The sequence below is a fragment of the Eupeodes corollae genome, chromosome 3 (genome assembly GCF_945859685.1).
Source record: "Eupeodes corollae chromosome 3, idEupCoro1.1, whole genome shotgun sequence".
Lineage (NCBI taxonomy): Eukaryota > Metazoa > Arthropoda > Insecta > Diptera > Syrphidae > Eupeodes > Eupeodes corollae.
The window spans coordinates 134,843,329-134,860,842 of NC_079149.1; the positions used below are offsets into that span (position 1 = coordinate 134,843,329).

The 17,514-nt window shown below is 34.2% G+C and overlaps 2 protein-coding genes across 2 annotated transcripts; both read left to right on the forward strand.

The window, feature by feature from the left end:
* Window positions 1-620: 620 nt before the first annotated feature.
* LOC129951125 (NEDD8) lies at window positions 621-1,323 on the forward strand. The gene is made up of 3 exons (XM_056063138.1): window positions 621-780; window positions 861-991; window positions 1,107-1,323. Exons 1-3 carry the CDS (start codon window positions 763-765, stop codon window positions 1,192-1,194), a joined length of 237 nt encoding a protein of 78 aa, XP_055919113.1. The 5' UTR covers window positions 621-762; the 3' UTR covers window positions 1,195-1,323.
* Window positions 1,324-9,380: 8,057 nt separating this feature from the next.
* Window positions 9,381-17,514, forward strand: LOC129949952 (transport and Golgi organization protein 6). Its single transcript, XM_056061701.1, has 4 exons — window positions 9,381-9,561; window positions 9,624-11,831; window positions 11,908-12,059; window positions 17,161-17,514. Exons 1-4 carry the CDS (start codon window positions 9,495-9,497, stop codon window positions 17,497-17,499), a joined length of 2,766 nt encoding a protein of 921 aa, XP_055917676.1. The 5' UTR covers window positions 9,381-9,494; the 3' UTR covers window positions 17,500-17,514.

Here is a 17,514-nt window from a genome sequence, read left to right on the forward strand (position 1 = left end):
AATGGTTCCGCGTCTTTTTAATAAACGTTCTCAAGAAACCAAATACAATGCTTTTCTTGGAATTCTAAAAGGTGATATTTCACAAATTTTATTTTGAAGACATACTCGGACTTAGGCCACCGTAAACGTTCCGACAAGTACAATTTCATTGCCAGCTACATCAGATGTTATTTGCTCACGTTCTAGTCTTAGGAATAAAATCAAAAATTGTTTGTTTTTAATCTATGAAATTAATTTGTAAGCTTGGTTTGGAGGTTGGACAAAATATAGTCTAGTTCAATTTGGCTTCGAATTACTCTACGATTGTTATTACTTAAAAATTTAGCATTAATTTCGTTGCAAAAAAATGACTACTAGCTTTATTTGTGCTGCTCTTACATAGGTTTTTGTTTCTAAATATTTTTTAACCTATAAATAGGGCTAAGGTTTAAAAATGTTTCTAAATTATTTTTTTTTTTGTGAACGAGTGATGTCCAACAACGGAAATACCTTGTGTCTATGTAGCCTTATTTTCTTTTACTTTTAATCAACAACAGCGCCATTGGGAAGAGCTTTCAGCGAAAAATGTTCATTCGAGACTCGTCTCAAATGACAACTACTTTCGCGCAATGTGTCAAAAAAATATCAAACTTCAAAATTCATCTGCCAGCAGAAAGCAGCGGCATTATTTTTGCAAACTAATTTCTAAGAAAAATTAGAACCCTCTTCTAGCTGAATTATTTTAATTATATTAAAAATAAATAAAAAACAAATCTTATCAAAATGCTGATTAAAGTCAAAGTAAATACACACATTTTATTATATTTATTTGATCTTGATTTTTGTAATGTATGCATTTTTATTATTCGAATCGATACCAGACTTTAACTGGAAAGGAAATCGAAATTGATATTGAGCCCACTGACAAAGTCGATAGAATCAAGGAACGTGTCGAAGAGAAGGAAGGTATTCCCCCACAACAGCAGCGGTTAATTTTTTCCGGAAAGCAAATGTAAGTTTTTTAAATGAAAAGTTGAAATCCATTGGAGGTAAAGCTGAAGGCTTCGCTTAGTTGATGATGATGATGTATTTTGTATTTCATTTGTTTCTTTGTCTTCCTTAAATAGGAATGATGACAAAACAGCTGCGGACTACAAAGTGCAGGGAGGCTCAGTTCTTCATTTGGTGCTTGCTCTTCGCGGAGGACTATTTTGAAGAGGTTTTATATTAATTTATTTTTATATATACACCAACTCATAGCAGGTAATGAAGATTGTATCTTTCATTGTTATGGGTATAATTGAAATAAAAATTATTGTTTAGTAATTAAAAGAAGAAAAAGAATATTCGAGCTCAATTAATTTAGTTTTTGTTTATGCTATGAGGTAAGTGCACTTATAGCTCTTACACCCAATTGGTTTGATGCTGCTGGAAGCAATGTTTTCAATGTGCATTTATTTAAGAAGATGTCGTCGCTTGGAATTTAATAGCAACTGAACATTTTGTGATTTGTCCCAATGGCCAAAGTGATTTAAAGTTGTTCGCATGATATCATCATACGAGATTGAGAACACATCTGTGTTTAAATACTCATCGGTACGTTGTTCCATTTTGGAGGTCATGTAAAATTTATATTCAATAATATACGGGCGCGTAAGGGGTCTAAAGTATTAAACGACACAAGGCGAGTATTGTTACATTTGCCTCTGTAGGTCATTGAGGATATGACCGGCTGGTGCTGCAGGTAGAGACACTTCATGGGATTTTCATCGGACTGGCATTTAGGATTGTCTTCCTCAATTTTTACCTAAGCAAGAAAAGGAATATTCTAATACGATAAAATACATTGATCATAAGCCACGATTTTTAGGAGTTGCAGAGATAAAGCAGAAGCGTAAGCGAAGAGTGAGGTTCCTACCGGTATGGATAATGAACGGAAAAAATAAAACGAGTACAGTAGACTCGCGATAGCGAAAACACCGTCTTACGTGAACACTTGTTTTTTGCATTGACTACTCTAGCGTGAACAGTGTGTGAAAGCCCTTATAACGTAATCAACTTTTAAATGCGTTTGACATAAAAAACATAGCTTCTTTTGATCGTTTTTCGGTTTTTCAAATCGTTTTACTAAATGGGGAATCCTGTTAAGGGTTTTCCAGGCATGTGTTTTGTTGCAAAATCAACAATTTGCACTATTTCAGGCTTATACACTTCGTCCAACGCTGCTCTAGTTTGTTGATCCCTTCCGAATAATAGGATTTGTCCAAGTCTGTAAAGTAGCCATTGGTTTCTGCAATCACCTCCTCGTTTGAATGGAATTTTTTCCCGCCAGCCATTTCTTCATATTGGGGAAAAAATAATAATAGTCCGACGGAGTTAAGTCTGGAGAATAGGGGGGATGTGGAACGATTTGAAATCCGGCACCCACCTTGAGCATAGCTTTCTCATGTCCAAATGTTGATGCAAAATATTGTGTACCCGTTCACTCGAGATACCCACAGCACTATCAATCCCGCGAACCTTCACTCTTCTGTCATTCATTACCATATCATGGATTTTATCAATGATTTCTGGAGTTGTAACAAAGTCCAGGGCGTCCAGAACGTTCAGCGTCTGTTGTGCTCATATGGCCACTTCGAAAATTTTGAAACTGTTAGAAATAACAACTTAATACAATTTATACTTTGAATATTTTCACTTTACTTAATTTTAACATATCTTCATTTCTTTCCTATTTACTCAATTTATTATTTTCTCAAACTAATTATTATTCTTATTCAAATTGTTCAACTGTTTAGTTCAAATAAACTATTTCCATATATATAATTTAACAGAACTTGGTTTCAATTGAAAATTAACAGGTTATGGGCCCAGGACCCAAAATTTAAATAAGAAATTTTAGAGAACTACTCAGAGTATACGTATATACATTTCCAGCTCATGATGAATGACGACGGAGAAAAATTCAAAATTCCACTTTTTGATGGAACTGGGTTTAATAATTGGAAATTCCGTATAGAAACATTATTGGACGAATTAGAGCTACTTGAATATACCAGTGAACCTTATCAAGAAAAAGTTAAATTTCAAACCGAAGACACAGAAGCTATTCGCCTTCAAAAAGGGAAAGAATTAGCTGCTCATAAGAAGAAAGACCGAAAATGCAAATCTCAACTAGTTCAAAAATTGGCTGACAGTCACTTAGAGTACGCAAAAGATAAAGAAACAGCATTCGATGTATGGAAGACTCTATGTGATACATTTGAACGAAAAGGAATTGCCAGTCAACTATTAATTAGAAAATCTCTTCTCAGCATAAAATTTAATCCAAGAAATGATACTCTTGCAAACCATTTCGTTAGTTTTGACAAACTTATTCGCGAATTGAGATCAACAGGAGCAAAGGTAGAAGAACTCGATATTGTATGTCACCTGCTACTTACTATGCCATCGGAATTCAACAATGTAGTTACAGCAATTGAAACTCTCTCAGGTGAGTCTCTTACTATATCTTTTGTAAAGAATAGATTGCAAGATGAAGAATCGAAACAGCTTGACTCGCAAAAACTAAAACGAGAAGAACCTGTGTCTTCAACAGCGTTTGTTTCACATCAAAATAAGTTTATGAACGAAGCACAAGGTCGTTTTCCATTCAAATGCAATTATTGTGGAAAAGTTGGCCACAAAATAGCAGTTTGAAGAAAGAGAGCGAACGACTTAAAATACAAAAATCAAAATTCGGCCCATTTAGTCACAGAAAATATTAGTCAAAGCAATGAAGACGGTTATTGCTTTTCGGCATCAATTGCAGATGATTTCGATCATCACGTACACTGTTTTCTGGACTCAGGTGCATCGGAACACCTGGTGAATAGCAACATCTCTCTATCAAACATTAAAAAAATTCATGAACCGACCAAAATAAAAGTTGCAAAATCTGGAACTTATTTAACAGCAGATAAAGTTGGAGACATTTAATTGTCAAGCTTCGTTAACGATAAAGAACATTTGATTACCGTAAAAAATGTTCTTTCTGTTCCGAACCTCGAATACAATCTTCTTTCGGTAAGAAAATTAGAAATGAACGGTTATTGCATAAAATTTGAAAATGGATGCGGAGTGATTTCCAAGAATAATCGAACAGTTGCAATTGCACATCGAAGTCCAACTGGATTGTACCAAATAACTTTCCGAAAAACCTCCACGGCTCTTCTGAGCGCAAATGACAGTAGCTATGAAATTTGGCATAAGAGAATGGGTCATCTCAACGCTGATGACATCAAGAAACTTCAAAACCATACGAACGAAATAAATATAGATGTTTTAAGTTTTTCCAAAGAGACATGTGGTATTTGTATTGAAGGTAAGCAAAGTAGTTTACCACATAATCAAGAAAGAAACAAAGCATCACGACCACTGCAACTTATACATAGTGATGTCATAGGTCCTATAAACCCCGTATCTTATAACGAAATGAAATACATAATTACATTTATCGACGACTACACACATCTCACAGTTAGCTATCCTATGAAGTCAAAAACAGAAGTTTTCAAATATTTTAAAATTTTCGAGGCCATGGCAACAGCTCATTTTAATTTGAAGTTAAGTCGTTTTCGGTGCGATAATGGCAGTGAATATATTTCAAGAGAGATAAAAGATTTTTTCGAACAAAAGGGTATTCAATTTGAATTCACAATAAGATATACACCCCAACAGAATGGAGTAGCCGAGCGGATGAATCGGACCATCCTCGATAAAGCAAGATGCATGATGCTCAACTGCAAACTCGGCAAAACTCTTTGGTCTGAAGCTGTTCAAACAGCCGTTTACTTAATAAACAGAAGTCCAACATCATCACTTAAAAATAAAATTCCAGACGAACTGTGGTTCGGCGAAAAAATAAAATATTCGAAAATCAAGATTTTTGGTTGTGTTGCATATTTGAAGATTCCAAAGCAACTCCTGCAAAGTAAATTTGATTCTCGATCCAAAAAATGTTTTTTTGTTGGTTATTGCCCCAACGGCTACAAACTTTGGGACCCACTAAATCATAAAATTATTCTTGGCCATGACGTTGTATTCGATGAAACGAAATTTTCCTTCGAAACTTGTAACAGTAGTAATAATTGGACTGCAACGGAAAATGAAATTTTAGAATATGACGAACAAACTGAATTAGAAAAACAAAATATACAAGACTCTGAAAGTGGAACTGAAACTCAAGTTAGAAATGACAACGAACAAATTGAAAAAACATTGGATCAGCCTCGTCGATCTAATAGAATTACCAGCACGCCAAGATATCTAGAAGATTACGCAATTATGGCCTTTCATGCTGAATCATTTATAGAAGACGTACCAGAATCTTATGATGAAATTAATTCTAGAAACGATAAAGAAGAATGGTTTCAAGCGGTAAATGAAGAAATGTCAGCTTTGCTTAAAAACAAAACATGGGAGCTTTGCAACACTCCCAAGCACACACGATTAATAAATAATAAATGGGTTTTTCGTCTGAAAAGAGATGAAAACGGAAACGTTGAAAGGTATAAGGCAAGATTAGTTGTTAAAGGCTGTGCTCAGAGAGAAGGATACGACTACAAAGAAACCTACGCTCCAGTTGCTAGACTAACAACTCTAAGAATTCTTTTGTCTATTATCGTAAAGGAAGATCTCTTAACTTGTCATATGGATGTCAAAAACGCATTTTTGCACGGTGAGCTTGAAGAGGACGTATTTATGAAAATTCCAGATGGTTTTGAAAGCAAAAATGGCTCGGTTTGTAAACTTAAGAAAGCTCTCTACGGTTTGAAGCAAGCACCTCGAGCATGGAACAAAACGATTGACAGCTTCTTAACAGAAATCAACTTTAAACGATCAGAACTCGACAAATGTTTTTATATGATAAATTCTGAACAGATTCGAATTTTTCTTCTTCTTTATGTTGACGACATGTTACTTGCGGGGAATAATGAAGCAAAACTGAACGAAATAAAGAATGCTCTCAAAGAAAAATTTGACATGAAGGATTTGGGAACGCCAAAAACATTCTTAGGAATAAGCATCGAGCGCACCAACAGAGGCCTTCATTTGAATCAACAAATCTATTTTAAAAGAATTCTTGATCGTTTTAATATGCAAGACTCGAACCCTACGGATATACCTATGGAAACCACCTTTATCTCTTCTAACGAAGTCGACAAAATTCAAGATACAAAACCTTACCGTGAACTCGTTGGATGTTTAATGTTCGGGATGTTAGCTACAAGACCCGACTTAAGTATAGCTGTAAATTACTTTAGTAGATATCAGCACGAACAAAATGAAATGCGTTGGAAAGGTCTCAAAAGGATACTGCGATACATAAAAGGAACCATCGACTTTGGCTTACAGTTTATAAAAGAAGAAGAAGAAGACGCACCCTTGACATGTTACGTCGATGCAGATTTTGGAAGTGAAAAGGATCGCAAATCAACATCTGGTTTTCTTGTCAAGACCTTCGGTAATGTCATCTCTTGGACTACCAAAAGACAAACTTCATTTTCACTCTCTTCAACTGAAGCTGAATATGTTGCTTTAGCATCAGCAACAGCCGAATTAATTTGGATTAAAAACTTTTTAGAAGAAATACAAATTATCAGCGACGACGTTTTACCTTTGATATTCGAGGACAATCAATCAGTAATTCATCTACTCTCTAAGTGGGAGCATAAAAGACTTAAGCATGTTGATATTAAATATAACTTCGTTCGTGATTTGTATGAAAAACAAATGTTCACTATAAAATACATCAATACAAAAAATCAAATAGCAGATATCCTTACAAAACCACTTCCAAAGCTCCAGTTCATCAAACTTCGTGACAAGCTTAATTGCGTTAGTAAAAGTATTTTCATCAAGAATTCAAAAACTTAAATGTTATTAAGTTGAAGAGGAGTGTTAGAAATAACAACTTAATACAATTTATACTTTGAATATTTTCACTTTACTTAATTTTAACATATCTTCATTTCTTTCCTATTTACTCAATTTATTATTTTCTCAAACTAATTATTATTCTTATTCAAATTGTTCAACTGTTTAGTTCAAATAAACTATTTCCATATTTATAATTTAACAGAACTTGGTTTCAATTGAAAATTAACAGAAACCAATTGTAAACTGTATGGTACGCAGTCACCATAATGTTTATCAAGCTTCTGTTTACTCTCCTGAGGAGTTTTGGCTTTCATAAAGTAATTTTTAATCAACACACGAAATTCTTTTTCGTTCATTTTTTCGACTTCCTCAATTCAAACGAATGTCAGACACAAACCAATAGACCAACCTGGCTAAAACTTGGTGTGTATTCTTGCAAGACATGCTTCTAACTGTAAATAACCTCGATATTCACCAGTAGTGCCATCTGTCTGACTTTGCAGGGACTTTTCAAACGACCCTCGTATATTAATGCTGTTCTAAAAACCGACCAAAATATTTATTCGTTTCTGATTACAATTATTAATGTTGAAAATATATTAAAAATTGACAAATACCTTCATATGAATAATTTGATAATATAATTAACTAATAAGTTATATTAGAGTGGAAAGCTTTTGTAGCTAGAGCTCTTTTCTATTAGCATAATATGAGACCACCACTGGTTTTCGCTTCAATTGTGTTGTGATTTGTTTCAAATCCTCTTAAGGCTATAGTTAATAAAATGAACCTTTTAAGCTTTAATATTTTTAAATTTTTGTATTTTACCTTCTTGTCAAAAATATTACATGTAGTTTTATGAATGGGAATCAAGTTTCTAGAGTGCTTTGGCCTCATAAGAATGCAATAAAACAAAGTTCAATACCTCATCTTAAAAACCTAGTTTTGATGGGCATTTAAATGCAAATAGGGCAGTTATAAGAAACCCGTTTATAAGTTTAATAAAATTGATAAACGAACAAATTTTAGGTAATTAGACTTAATAAACAATGGTTTTTTAAAAGTGTGGTTTTCAAATATGGGGTCCGCCATCTAACGTTCTTATTTTAACTAGTGCTTATTTCGTGAATGGAAACACTTAGCTCATGTCTGATTTGACTGATAATTAGTTTTATCCTTCCGCTGAACGAATATGGTCCTGTATACGCTTGAACAACGCTGGGAACAACGCTTAGAGCAAATGCCGATTTTGCCAAAAAAAATCATCTTTGGCGGGTTGCGAAATTGTCGTATTGGGGGCACAGGAAATCCGCACACAAAAATTGAAAAGTCGAGACACTGTTTGGTAAGGATTTTGGTCCAGAGGCATAATTGGGCCATTTTTTCTTCTAAAATGAGCAAGGAGTGGCTGTTACAGTTAATGACGATCGTTATCGGGCCATGTTGAACGAATTTTTGTTCATAAAAGGAGGAGGGGCCATGGACAACATTTGGTTTCAACAGGACGGTGCTACGTGCCACACAGCCGAAGTTACACTCGATGTTTTTAAAGCATTTTCAAAAAACAGTTTTTTGGCGGACCCTATAGCAATAAAACGGATATAATTTAATGTAAATCAAATAATTAACTGTAAAGATAAGGATTTGTAATTATATTTTAAAAATAATTTCGGGCTTGATCGAATTAGTTTTCGACTACCATTTGCAACACTTTGGGCCGTATATTACATATCACGCTACTCATGTTCTGTTCCAAGGCGGTATATGTTAAATCGCACGATCTTGGAGGCGACGAGTTGGTTGCCTAAATTTAAATAACTGGCAAAATATACCTAACAACCATTTTCAGCAAACTATTATATATTGACTGCTCCACATCTAAAAAACTATTTTTTTTTAATTTCAACACAAGAAACACAAGTTTCTTAACGTGTACTTAAAAGAGTTTTGTTAATAAAAATTCGTTAAAATTGTATACCAAAGATAAGCGATGAGTTATGCGGACTAGGCACTCAAGCAAGAAACACTTCTCTGGGTTTTAAGTTGCAAAAGTAATTGCGTTTTAAAATTTCGTCGATGGGAAAATTCTATGGAGAACTTTTGTTTCTCGATACCTCCAAATAATTTCAGGGCAGTGCTAGCATTTTTATGAAACTTCACGCCGTTTACTGAATCCTATTATTGAGTAACCTGCGAAGAAAAGTCTCAAAGCAGACACTACTTAGAGTGACTATGCTTGTCTGAGACGTTCGAAACTTAGATCATTTGTATTTCTTAAATTGACCATAACGAAGCCAACTGGATTCTACGCATTACCAATAATTGTCTTGTAGATAGATTTGTTCACCTCCATTTAATATTTGGAAATGCAAGAAATGAATGTCACTCTTGGTTTATGAATTGACTTAACCTGAAACGTATCTCAACAAAATATCGAAACATCTACTTCGAGTATCGCCTTATCAGGAGACCTGTCAAATTTTTATTTCGATGTGATATCTGCACAAATTTACAAATCTAAACAAAATATTTTCCATCTTGTCCTCGTTCCAAAAAATAAACTAAACAAAAAAAAGAATACCCGAATCCTAAAAATGAAAAACTTACCAAAATATCTATCAGCAATTGAGACCATAAATCTTGTTGCAGACGAGAAAGATGGTAAGTCAGTTCTTTTAAACTTGAACTTTGTGTGTACACTTAAAAAACTTTACCTCTCGTAGAATTGCCTCGAATTAAAAAGAACCTAGAAATTCTATGCACAACTGTGTGTTCTGAAGAAATAGTCGATGTCCTTGTAGAAGCATTCAAACAACGTACCCAAGATGACCATGCCTGGAAGTATTCTCTCTATATCTATCAAATCCTGCTCTCAGTGATTGAGGAAGTTGATTTCGATTCTGACGCCAAGGAAGACCTTATATCCACACGACATGTGAATCTATTGATCGATGCCATTCAAGATGTATCTGGGTTTGGCTTGCGTCCGAATCTTCATTCAATTCTCATAGAACATCCAATTTTCGCTCCGATTCCAACGAAGTCTCCTCCAAATACCGATCATTTGATTGTGTCACTTAAGGCATTTCGCAAAATCCTCACAGTTCGTAAGTTCCATGTTGGTGGCAATCTGAGCGTTGTCACACGTGATTACATAGCCGGAATCCTGACCATCATCGAACACGATTTGGAGAAGAAAATCCAGCTGACCGAAGCCGAGAGAAAGCTCTATCAAACAGATTTGAACTTGATTTGGAATGAGTCTTCAAAATGCGATTACTTTCGAAATATTCTCCTCTTCAGAGGTCTGCCAAATCTTCCACCAGCGCTGCAAAAGCGACTGCACTTGGAATTACTGAACAAGCTGATGGCCAAAGGAGGCTTTACCTATTTTGTCAGCACTTTGCTTATGAATCGGACAAATGTTGACGCCGCAGAGTGTGATTACTTCGAAGTGATTGCCAATATTGTGGCTCATCCAAAGCATTCAACCAAATTCTATATGTGCCTAATAGACCAGATTTTCGAGTTCCTGAAACTCTGTATATCAAATAAGAACATGGCATTTTGTATGGGAGCGGGATTGCTGACGCTGAAGAGGCTTTACGAACTCAATTCAGATACCCGCAAAGCGATCACAGAAAAGCTGGATAAGGTCTTTCAGAAGTTTTCCAATCCTGAGGACGTATTAAGTGGACTTATTGTCATGGAACATGCCGAGTTATCCTTTTTTGCCAACTTTCTCTTCACCTCATTCTGTTCCTCGTCCATGGAATGCCTGCCGAGTGAAATGCTCACCAAATACCTGCCATTGCTTTTGTCCGTTTACAGTTTCATACCGGACAAGTTCAAGGAACAAGTTCAGATCCGTGGTGTGATTGTGCGGTGTTTGGCTAATCGATCGCGAAGCGAGCTAGAAAATATCATAAACGCCCTGATCTCCAAAAAGTATCCGGATGACTGGTTACAGCTGCATCCTAGAGTGTCAATTCAATCGGATTCGACATTGAGTCATTTGACAGTGAAAATAAACTCTCCCGACACGAAACCAGAAGATCTAAACATCTCGAATGTCCTGCCCGAAGTGCTGACCTTATCCAATCATAACATTTTGATTTACGTTGTTTTCATGTGCCTCTTGAGCATGATGCAAGAGGCTCTCACCAAAGACGATGAAACTGCTGCAGATGCTTCCATTGATCTCCTTCGCAGTGAAGAGGAATTGATTACGTTCCTCAACTCAAAGTATCCAATTAAGGTCGAGATCATTCTCTGTTTGAGCACATTGGTAAATCACACCGGTCTCCGGGCACAAATCAGTGAGAATTCCAGTGAATTCCTGGAGTTCTTACAGACCTTTATTCAACGGAGAGCCGATCAGTCACAAGGCAATCAAGAAAGCACAGATCACACGCTGCTTCTTCTGCTAACTATCACTCAGGAAATGATAGAAAACTCAGAGATTCCCGAGAAGTATAGGGATTTCACAAAAGTCTTGCGAGAGCTTCGAAAACAAACCCCCAATGAACTAATTGTCAATCGAATCGATAAATTGCTTAACTTGTTGGAAGGTGGACTGAAGGCCTCAGTTGCAAATCGAACTAGTCAGTATAATACAGCGCGAGATTTAATGAAGGAACGTGAAGCACATCTAAAGGCTTACGGTATCAATTTGATGATTGAAATGCTTCGCCAAAAAGATCGCGATGCCGAAACAAATGGACATGTAACGCTAGCATTAGCCTTGCATGCTCTCAAAGAACCAGAATCATATGTTTTCTTGAATTGCGTTCGATTATTTGTGGCCCTATTGAATGTTATGGAATCAGAGGTCTTAGAAACACTATCCGATGAATATTTGAACAGGGAGAACAAAATCGACTATCGATTGGTGGTGGGGGAAGCTATTCTCAAAGTAACCAGAGAATTGGGTAAGAAAAAAATATAATATTCTATATTCTAACTATATTTTTTACTTTCTTTAATTTTGTTGTTGTTTTTTCTCAGGTCAACTCTCCTATAAGTATAAGGATGTTCTTTTGAATTGCTTCATTAGTGGCTGCCGATCGGATAATAATGAATTCCGATGGTCGAGCTTCTCGAATTTGGCTACTTTGTGCAAGTTACTCACGTTCCAAGTGCACAGTTTCTTTCAAGAGGTAAATGACATACATTTTTTCAGATTTTGTTTTGTTGAGATCTTAAATCGTATTAATATCGGCCTATTACTGTTTGAGGTCTCTGTATGAAAATCAAGCTCTGGAAACGATTCGAAATGATGGTTTTCTTCTAACTTGTCGTTGTTATCTACTCACATGTTATGTAATGTGCATCCGCAGAAAACCAAATTCACCTGAGAGTTTAAGTTTGTTTGCTCAGTAAAATAAAGAATTCTTCGGAAACGAGTTTTTAGTAGATCAAATGAATGCTCTACTAAATTTACGTTGAGCATCTGTTATTTTCCCATTGTCTTTTCAAGGGTGGAATAAGCCACTCAAGATATGGATATGCTGAGTCGCCAAGCAGAAACGAGTTAAAAGGAAAAAGTTCTTCTGTCCTCTCGCACGCGTCCTTGAAAAGCTCGGATCTACTTAGAAGTCGGCTGTCGTGTAAGCTCCCAGGTTTTCCACAGAAAACATTTATAAATGTTTTCTTTGCATTAACAACACCTTGCAGTAGAATGCTGTAGCTATGCTTTCTGTTGAAATAATCTTCTTTGTTTGAAACCGGTACCTTGATCCTTATATGTGATCCGTATTCCAAAATTCCTGGCATCTTTGTTTTTGCCTCCAATGTAGCCATATTTTGGGCAATTTTTTCTCTGCTTGGCCACTTCACATATTCATGACCGATGGATATAAGCCACAAAGTCACCTTTTTCCTGGTGTGGTAACAAAACGTGGCAATAACTTATACCAATCTAGAATAAATTATAATATTTACATGTAAACCTTAATATAAAATGAGAAAAATTTTGTGTATAACTAATAAAATGTGGACAGTTGACATATGAAGCAGTAAGTGTTTTTTAAAATCTGCGTCGCAAAACGTATGCACAATTTCCAAAGGAATTGGAACTACTCGTATCATCTAGTAGTGCGGACAAATTTAACAAGAGTGATTCATCGCTATCATCGCTTTTAAATAAGAACTACAAATATGAAAGTTAATTATAAAAAAAACACAAAAATAAAAACCAATACTTAAATCAACCACCGCAGCATTTATTTTCGGGTTTTGATTGTTTTTGAAATGTCACTTTTGAAATACGAATTTGACATGCATATGTAGCTACCAAACTTTAAATAATGATGTGATCCGGATCAGATTCACAAAACTAGTGGCTACGTAGTCAAGGTATTCTGATTGGCTTAAAACTAAACTTGAAAGCCTATAAACCATTTAAGCAAGGCAAATCGGCAGACGGGATGCTAAGATTTCTAAGATCACAGTATGTTAACATAATGTCAGGAGATAGAATAAAAACCAATACAATTAATTAAAAAAAAATGTTTTTGCAGACCAAATGCTTGAAGCGCTTTGGCCAGCATTATATTATTAATGGTATCAAAATTAAGTTTGCCTTTCATTCTAATCAAATTTAATTACAAAAAATGTCCACTTAGCAGCAGCTGAGCTGTGAAAATATAACATCAAGTTATAAACGATCTTACCTAAATATTGAAAACAATATTAAATTAAACCGTTTTTATGATAACCGACCTTTTCCCAAAATTCTGACATGTCCATTTTATCTGATCTTGAGATGTGACGTTTTTGAACCTTCTGTTAATAAATTGTGAAATGAATGCATTCAGCGTGTGTATTCAATGATCGTGCTTTTGTATGGGGTGTGTTTAATTTAATACATTTATGTACTGTTTACAAATGAAAAATACTTTAGGCTTCCATTTTATTTTTGTGAAAAGAAAAGAGTTAATTTTTTCCAATTTCTTAAAAAAGGGACGAAATGAATTATAAAATGACCAAGTAAGAAAATTAGGACCAAATTTGGTCGTAAACGGCCAACCTGGAAACCGTGCTTACCGCCACTCTTAGTTTAATTCAAAAATCCATTGTGATACCCTGAAGTACTGAACTGTCCTAAAAGAAATATTTAAATGATGCATTCGGTACCTTTTAAGTAATCAAAAGAACTATAGTCAGATTCTTCAAGATGATTACTGTGCGATTGGCTCAAGAATTATTCAAAGAGATTTGTAATAGTTTTAGGTCGATGGTTATCATATCGAGTAATTTTAATGTTAAAGGCTTACGTTTGATGTTAATAAATTGGTAGACGCTTCTGAGATTCGTAATCAGACTATATTGCATTTTATTATAGGAATTCACAAAAAGTTTTAAGTTTTCAAATATATTTTCCACAATAAAGTTTTGACATTTCGAAGGGTTCGTAAATTATATACCAGGGAGGGCAGGAAGACACATTTTTACGTGAAACGGACTGAACGAAACATGGTTAAAAAATGTAAAAAATACTTCTCTTCAATTAAAAGTGTCTATTTAATCAGAAATAATGTTTTAATGTTAACAAATATATCATCAAAATCGACAATCATTTTTCACTAATGTTCCTTATACTTATAACACTGGTTACGAAAGTAATGTAAATTGTAATCAAATTATGCTTTTCCTAAGGTTTTTATGGCTTAAGTTCAAATCCAACTTTAAAATTTTTGGCATTCACGAATTGCTTCTGAAATGGATTTCCAGCTACCTTTATAAAAGAACACAATGTGTGAAATTGGGGAAATTCTTCTCTAATATCATACAAGCTTCACCAGGAGTTCCTCAAGGTAGCCATCTGGGACCACTTCTTTTCAATATATTTGTTAATGATATCCCCTCTCTTCTTAAAAATGCATCTTGTTTGATGAATGCTGATGACATGAAAATTTTTCTTTGTATCAAAAATAGAATTGATCAGCAAAATCTTCAAAATGATTTAAATGTTTTATCTGATTGGTGTGATAGGAATATGTTCCATTAAATATCACAAAATGTAATGTGTTTACGGCACATCGTATTTTAGTTCCAATGATCCACAACTACAATATGTTCACATTAGTTCATCCGATCCTTGTGAGGATTGTTCAATTGTTTGGTGTCATTATACTTCCATTGGGATAACTCGCATTGAAAGAGTTCAAAAGGCTTTCACAAGATTTGTTGTTAGGCAATTGAAATGTAAAATTGACACTCCTTCATATCCGTCAAGATGTGCTTTGTTTGGACTTGATTCCTTACATAAAAGACGTTCTGTTCAATGTGTACTGTTTGTCCATGATGTATTTTCATACCGTCAAATGCCCACAAATCATTTATAATTTTGACATCTATATCCCGGAGAGAAGATTGCGTCTTCGTCATTTCCTTAACAATCTCAAACATAGATGTAATTATGGTTGCAACGAACCATTTTCTAGATGCATACAATTTTTCAACACTATATGTCATGAACTTGATCTTTTTACAAACAGATGTGAATTTAAAATCTAATTGCAAAGCATATTATAAATAATCTTTAAGTATTTAATTATATTCTTATATTAAAATTGTTAGTAATCTGTAAGATTTATATCCGTAGATGAATAAATAAATAAATAAAAATAAATCTATCATGTCAGGTTTTTCGAGATACAGCCTTTTGAGGCTTTATAAATTCATGAAGTAGATATTTTTCAATAAAATTTGTGATGATTTTCCAATTCTACAATCCCTTTCTTAAATATTCCTTTTTAGAATTTTCAATATCTTATTTGTTTAAAAAAAAACCTCATAACTTTTAAGTCTTCACCTGCCATACCTACATTAACCATAAAAGAACACTGAAGCATTTTGTTTAAACTGTTCTCAACAGAAAAACGCCATAAAAGCAATTTTTGATCTTAATAAAAACTCGTAGTCCTAAGGTCAAGTTCATCATAAAGTTTTGAGAATATATTGAAGAAAATGTAAAAATAATGTTGAAAATGGGTATTTCTTAGTTTAATCATATAATATAGCTAAAATTGGAGTTTTAGAGTCTAAAATAAAAGATTTGTACTTTTCAAAGTCATCATACAATTTATTAGCAAGCGATAATGTTGTTTTTGCTTTTGACGTGCGTATTTTGTGCCTAAATATTTAGAAATTTCAATGCCGTGTTTTTTTGGTATGTTTTACAGTTTTGGTTGGTTTTACGGATAATGCATTATGGTCTGTTGATTTGCATATTTGTGTACACAAAATGTAGCTTTGTTTTAATCAAATTAGAAAAAAAATGCACATGGAGTAGGTAGCATATTCTTATATGGTGCTGAACAATTCAGTTTTTCATTGTTTAACACGAATCAAACTATCTCACTTGCACTTCATAAGAAACATCGAAAAACTATTTGCATTTAAGAAAGTGCTGTCAAACTTAATCATTTTTAAATCTATTTGTGCGGTGGAAACACCAAAAAGATTTATTTAATCTAAACTGAGATAAACCTTTGGTGGAAACATAGCAAAACTTAATTATAATTTCTATTGTTTTCTCTTTGCAAAATAAGCTCAGTTAGTCTTTTTTCATTAAAAAACTAATTAATATCAACAGTAACAGATTGATTTTTTCGCCAATGGAAACTACCTGATTCCAAATGCACAACTACTCAACGAACACAGCCATCGAGATACAAATGCAATATCAATCGTACCAAAATTTAAGAACGAAATCACATAAGATCCATTCGAGTCTCGTATAAATGTCAAAAAACCATCCGTAGTAAGATTCTACTTTAACTTTTATCGGTAGTATTCATATTACGGATTTTGTTTTTGTTATTCGTGTAAAATCCTACTATACTATTGATAGATTTTCCAACAAAACACGTGTAATAGTTGTTTGGTTTCTAAAGGCTCGTATTCCTCCAAATTAATTCTTTCTACAATATTCACCATTTTTCCACAGCCCCCAAAAAGTATCGATACTGATGAGAGGTTCTTATTTGAGTACCATTAATTTTTAGGCAAGTAGGACTAAATCCAAAAACTGGTCACACAGACTCAATGAACTTAAAACCAAAACATTAATATAAATATGATTTCTTCTGTGTTATTGTCTAAAGATTAGACTCATGTTGTTAGTATTGAACAAAAGAGACGAAAAAAGACGGTTACACCAAATCCAATACCTATAATGTAATTTTATGACTTAAAACCTTTTTACCTAAACCCAACTAAAGCAAAATAGTAATAAAATACACTTTATTTCAGATGCTTCTACTTATAGAAAATGAAATTCAAACTGGAAAATATTCTCCCGCCAAACGTGCTGCAGTTCTTGTTCTCAGTGAAATTCTTCTTGGAATGGAGAACCTTTTGGACCACGAAGAATACCTTCTCCCAGTATATCGAGTTCTCAAAACTCTATCAACTGATTCTGATGATGAAAAGATTCGACTTCACGCTGCCAATGGTCTTAAAGCACTCGGTGATAAATGCAAAAAATTCCTATTTCCCGAGGAAAAGAGAGAAAAGGAAATTAAAATAATTGGAATCAAAGATCCACCAAGTAATAAAAATTCCAAAGGTCATATTCTTGAATTAAATTAAACACAATACAAAGTA

Excerpts from the sequence above, each read along its gene's own strand:
- LOC129949952 (XM_056061701.1), top strand. The coding sequence starts at position 9,495 with ATGAAAAACTTACCAAAATATCTATCAGCAATTGAGACCATAAATCTT. Across the intron at positions 9,562-9,623 it reads TGTTGCAGACGAGAAAGATG|AATTGCCTCGAATTAAAAAG; the intron begins GTAAGTCAGTTC and ends TACCTCTCGTAG. Across the intron at positions 12,060-17,160 it reads TGCACAGTTTCTTTCAAGAG|ATGCTTCTACTTATAGAAAA; the intron begins GTAAATGACATA and ends ACTTTATTTCAG.
- LOC129951125 (XM_056063138.1), top strand. Across the intron at positions 992-1,106 it reads ATTTTTTCCGGAAAGCAAAT|GAATGATGACAAAACAGCTG; the intron begins GTAAGTTTTTTA and ends TTCCTTAAATAG.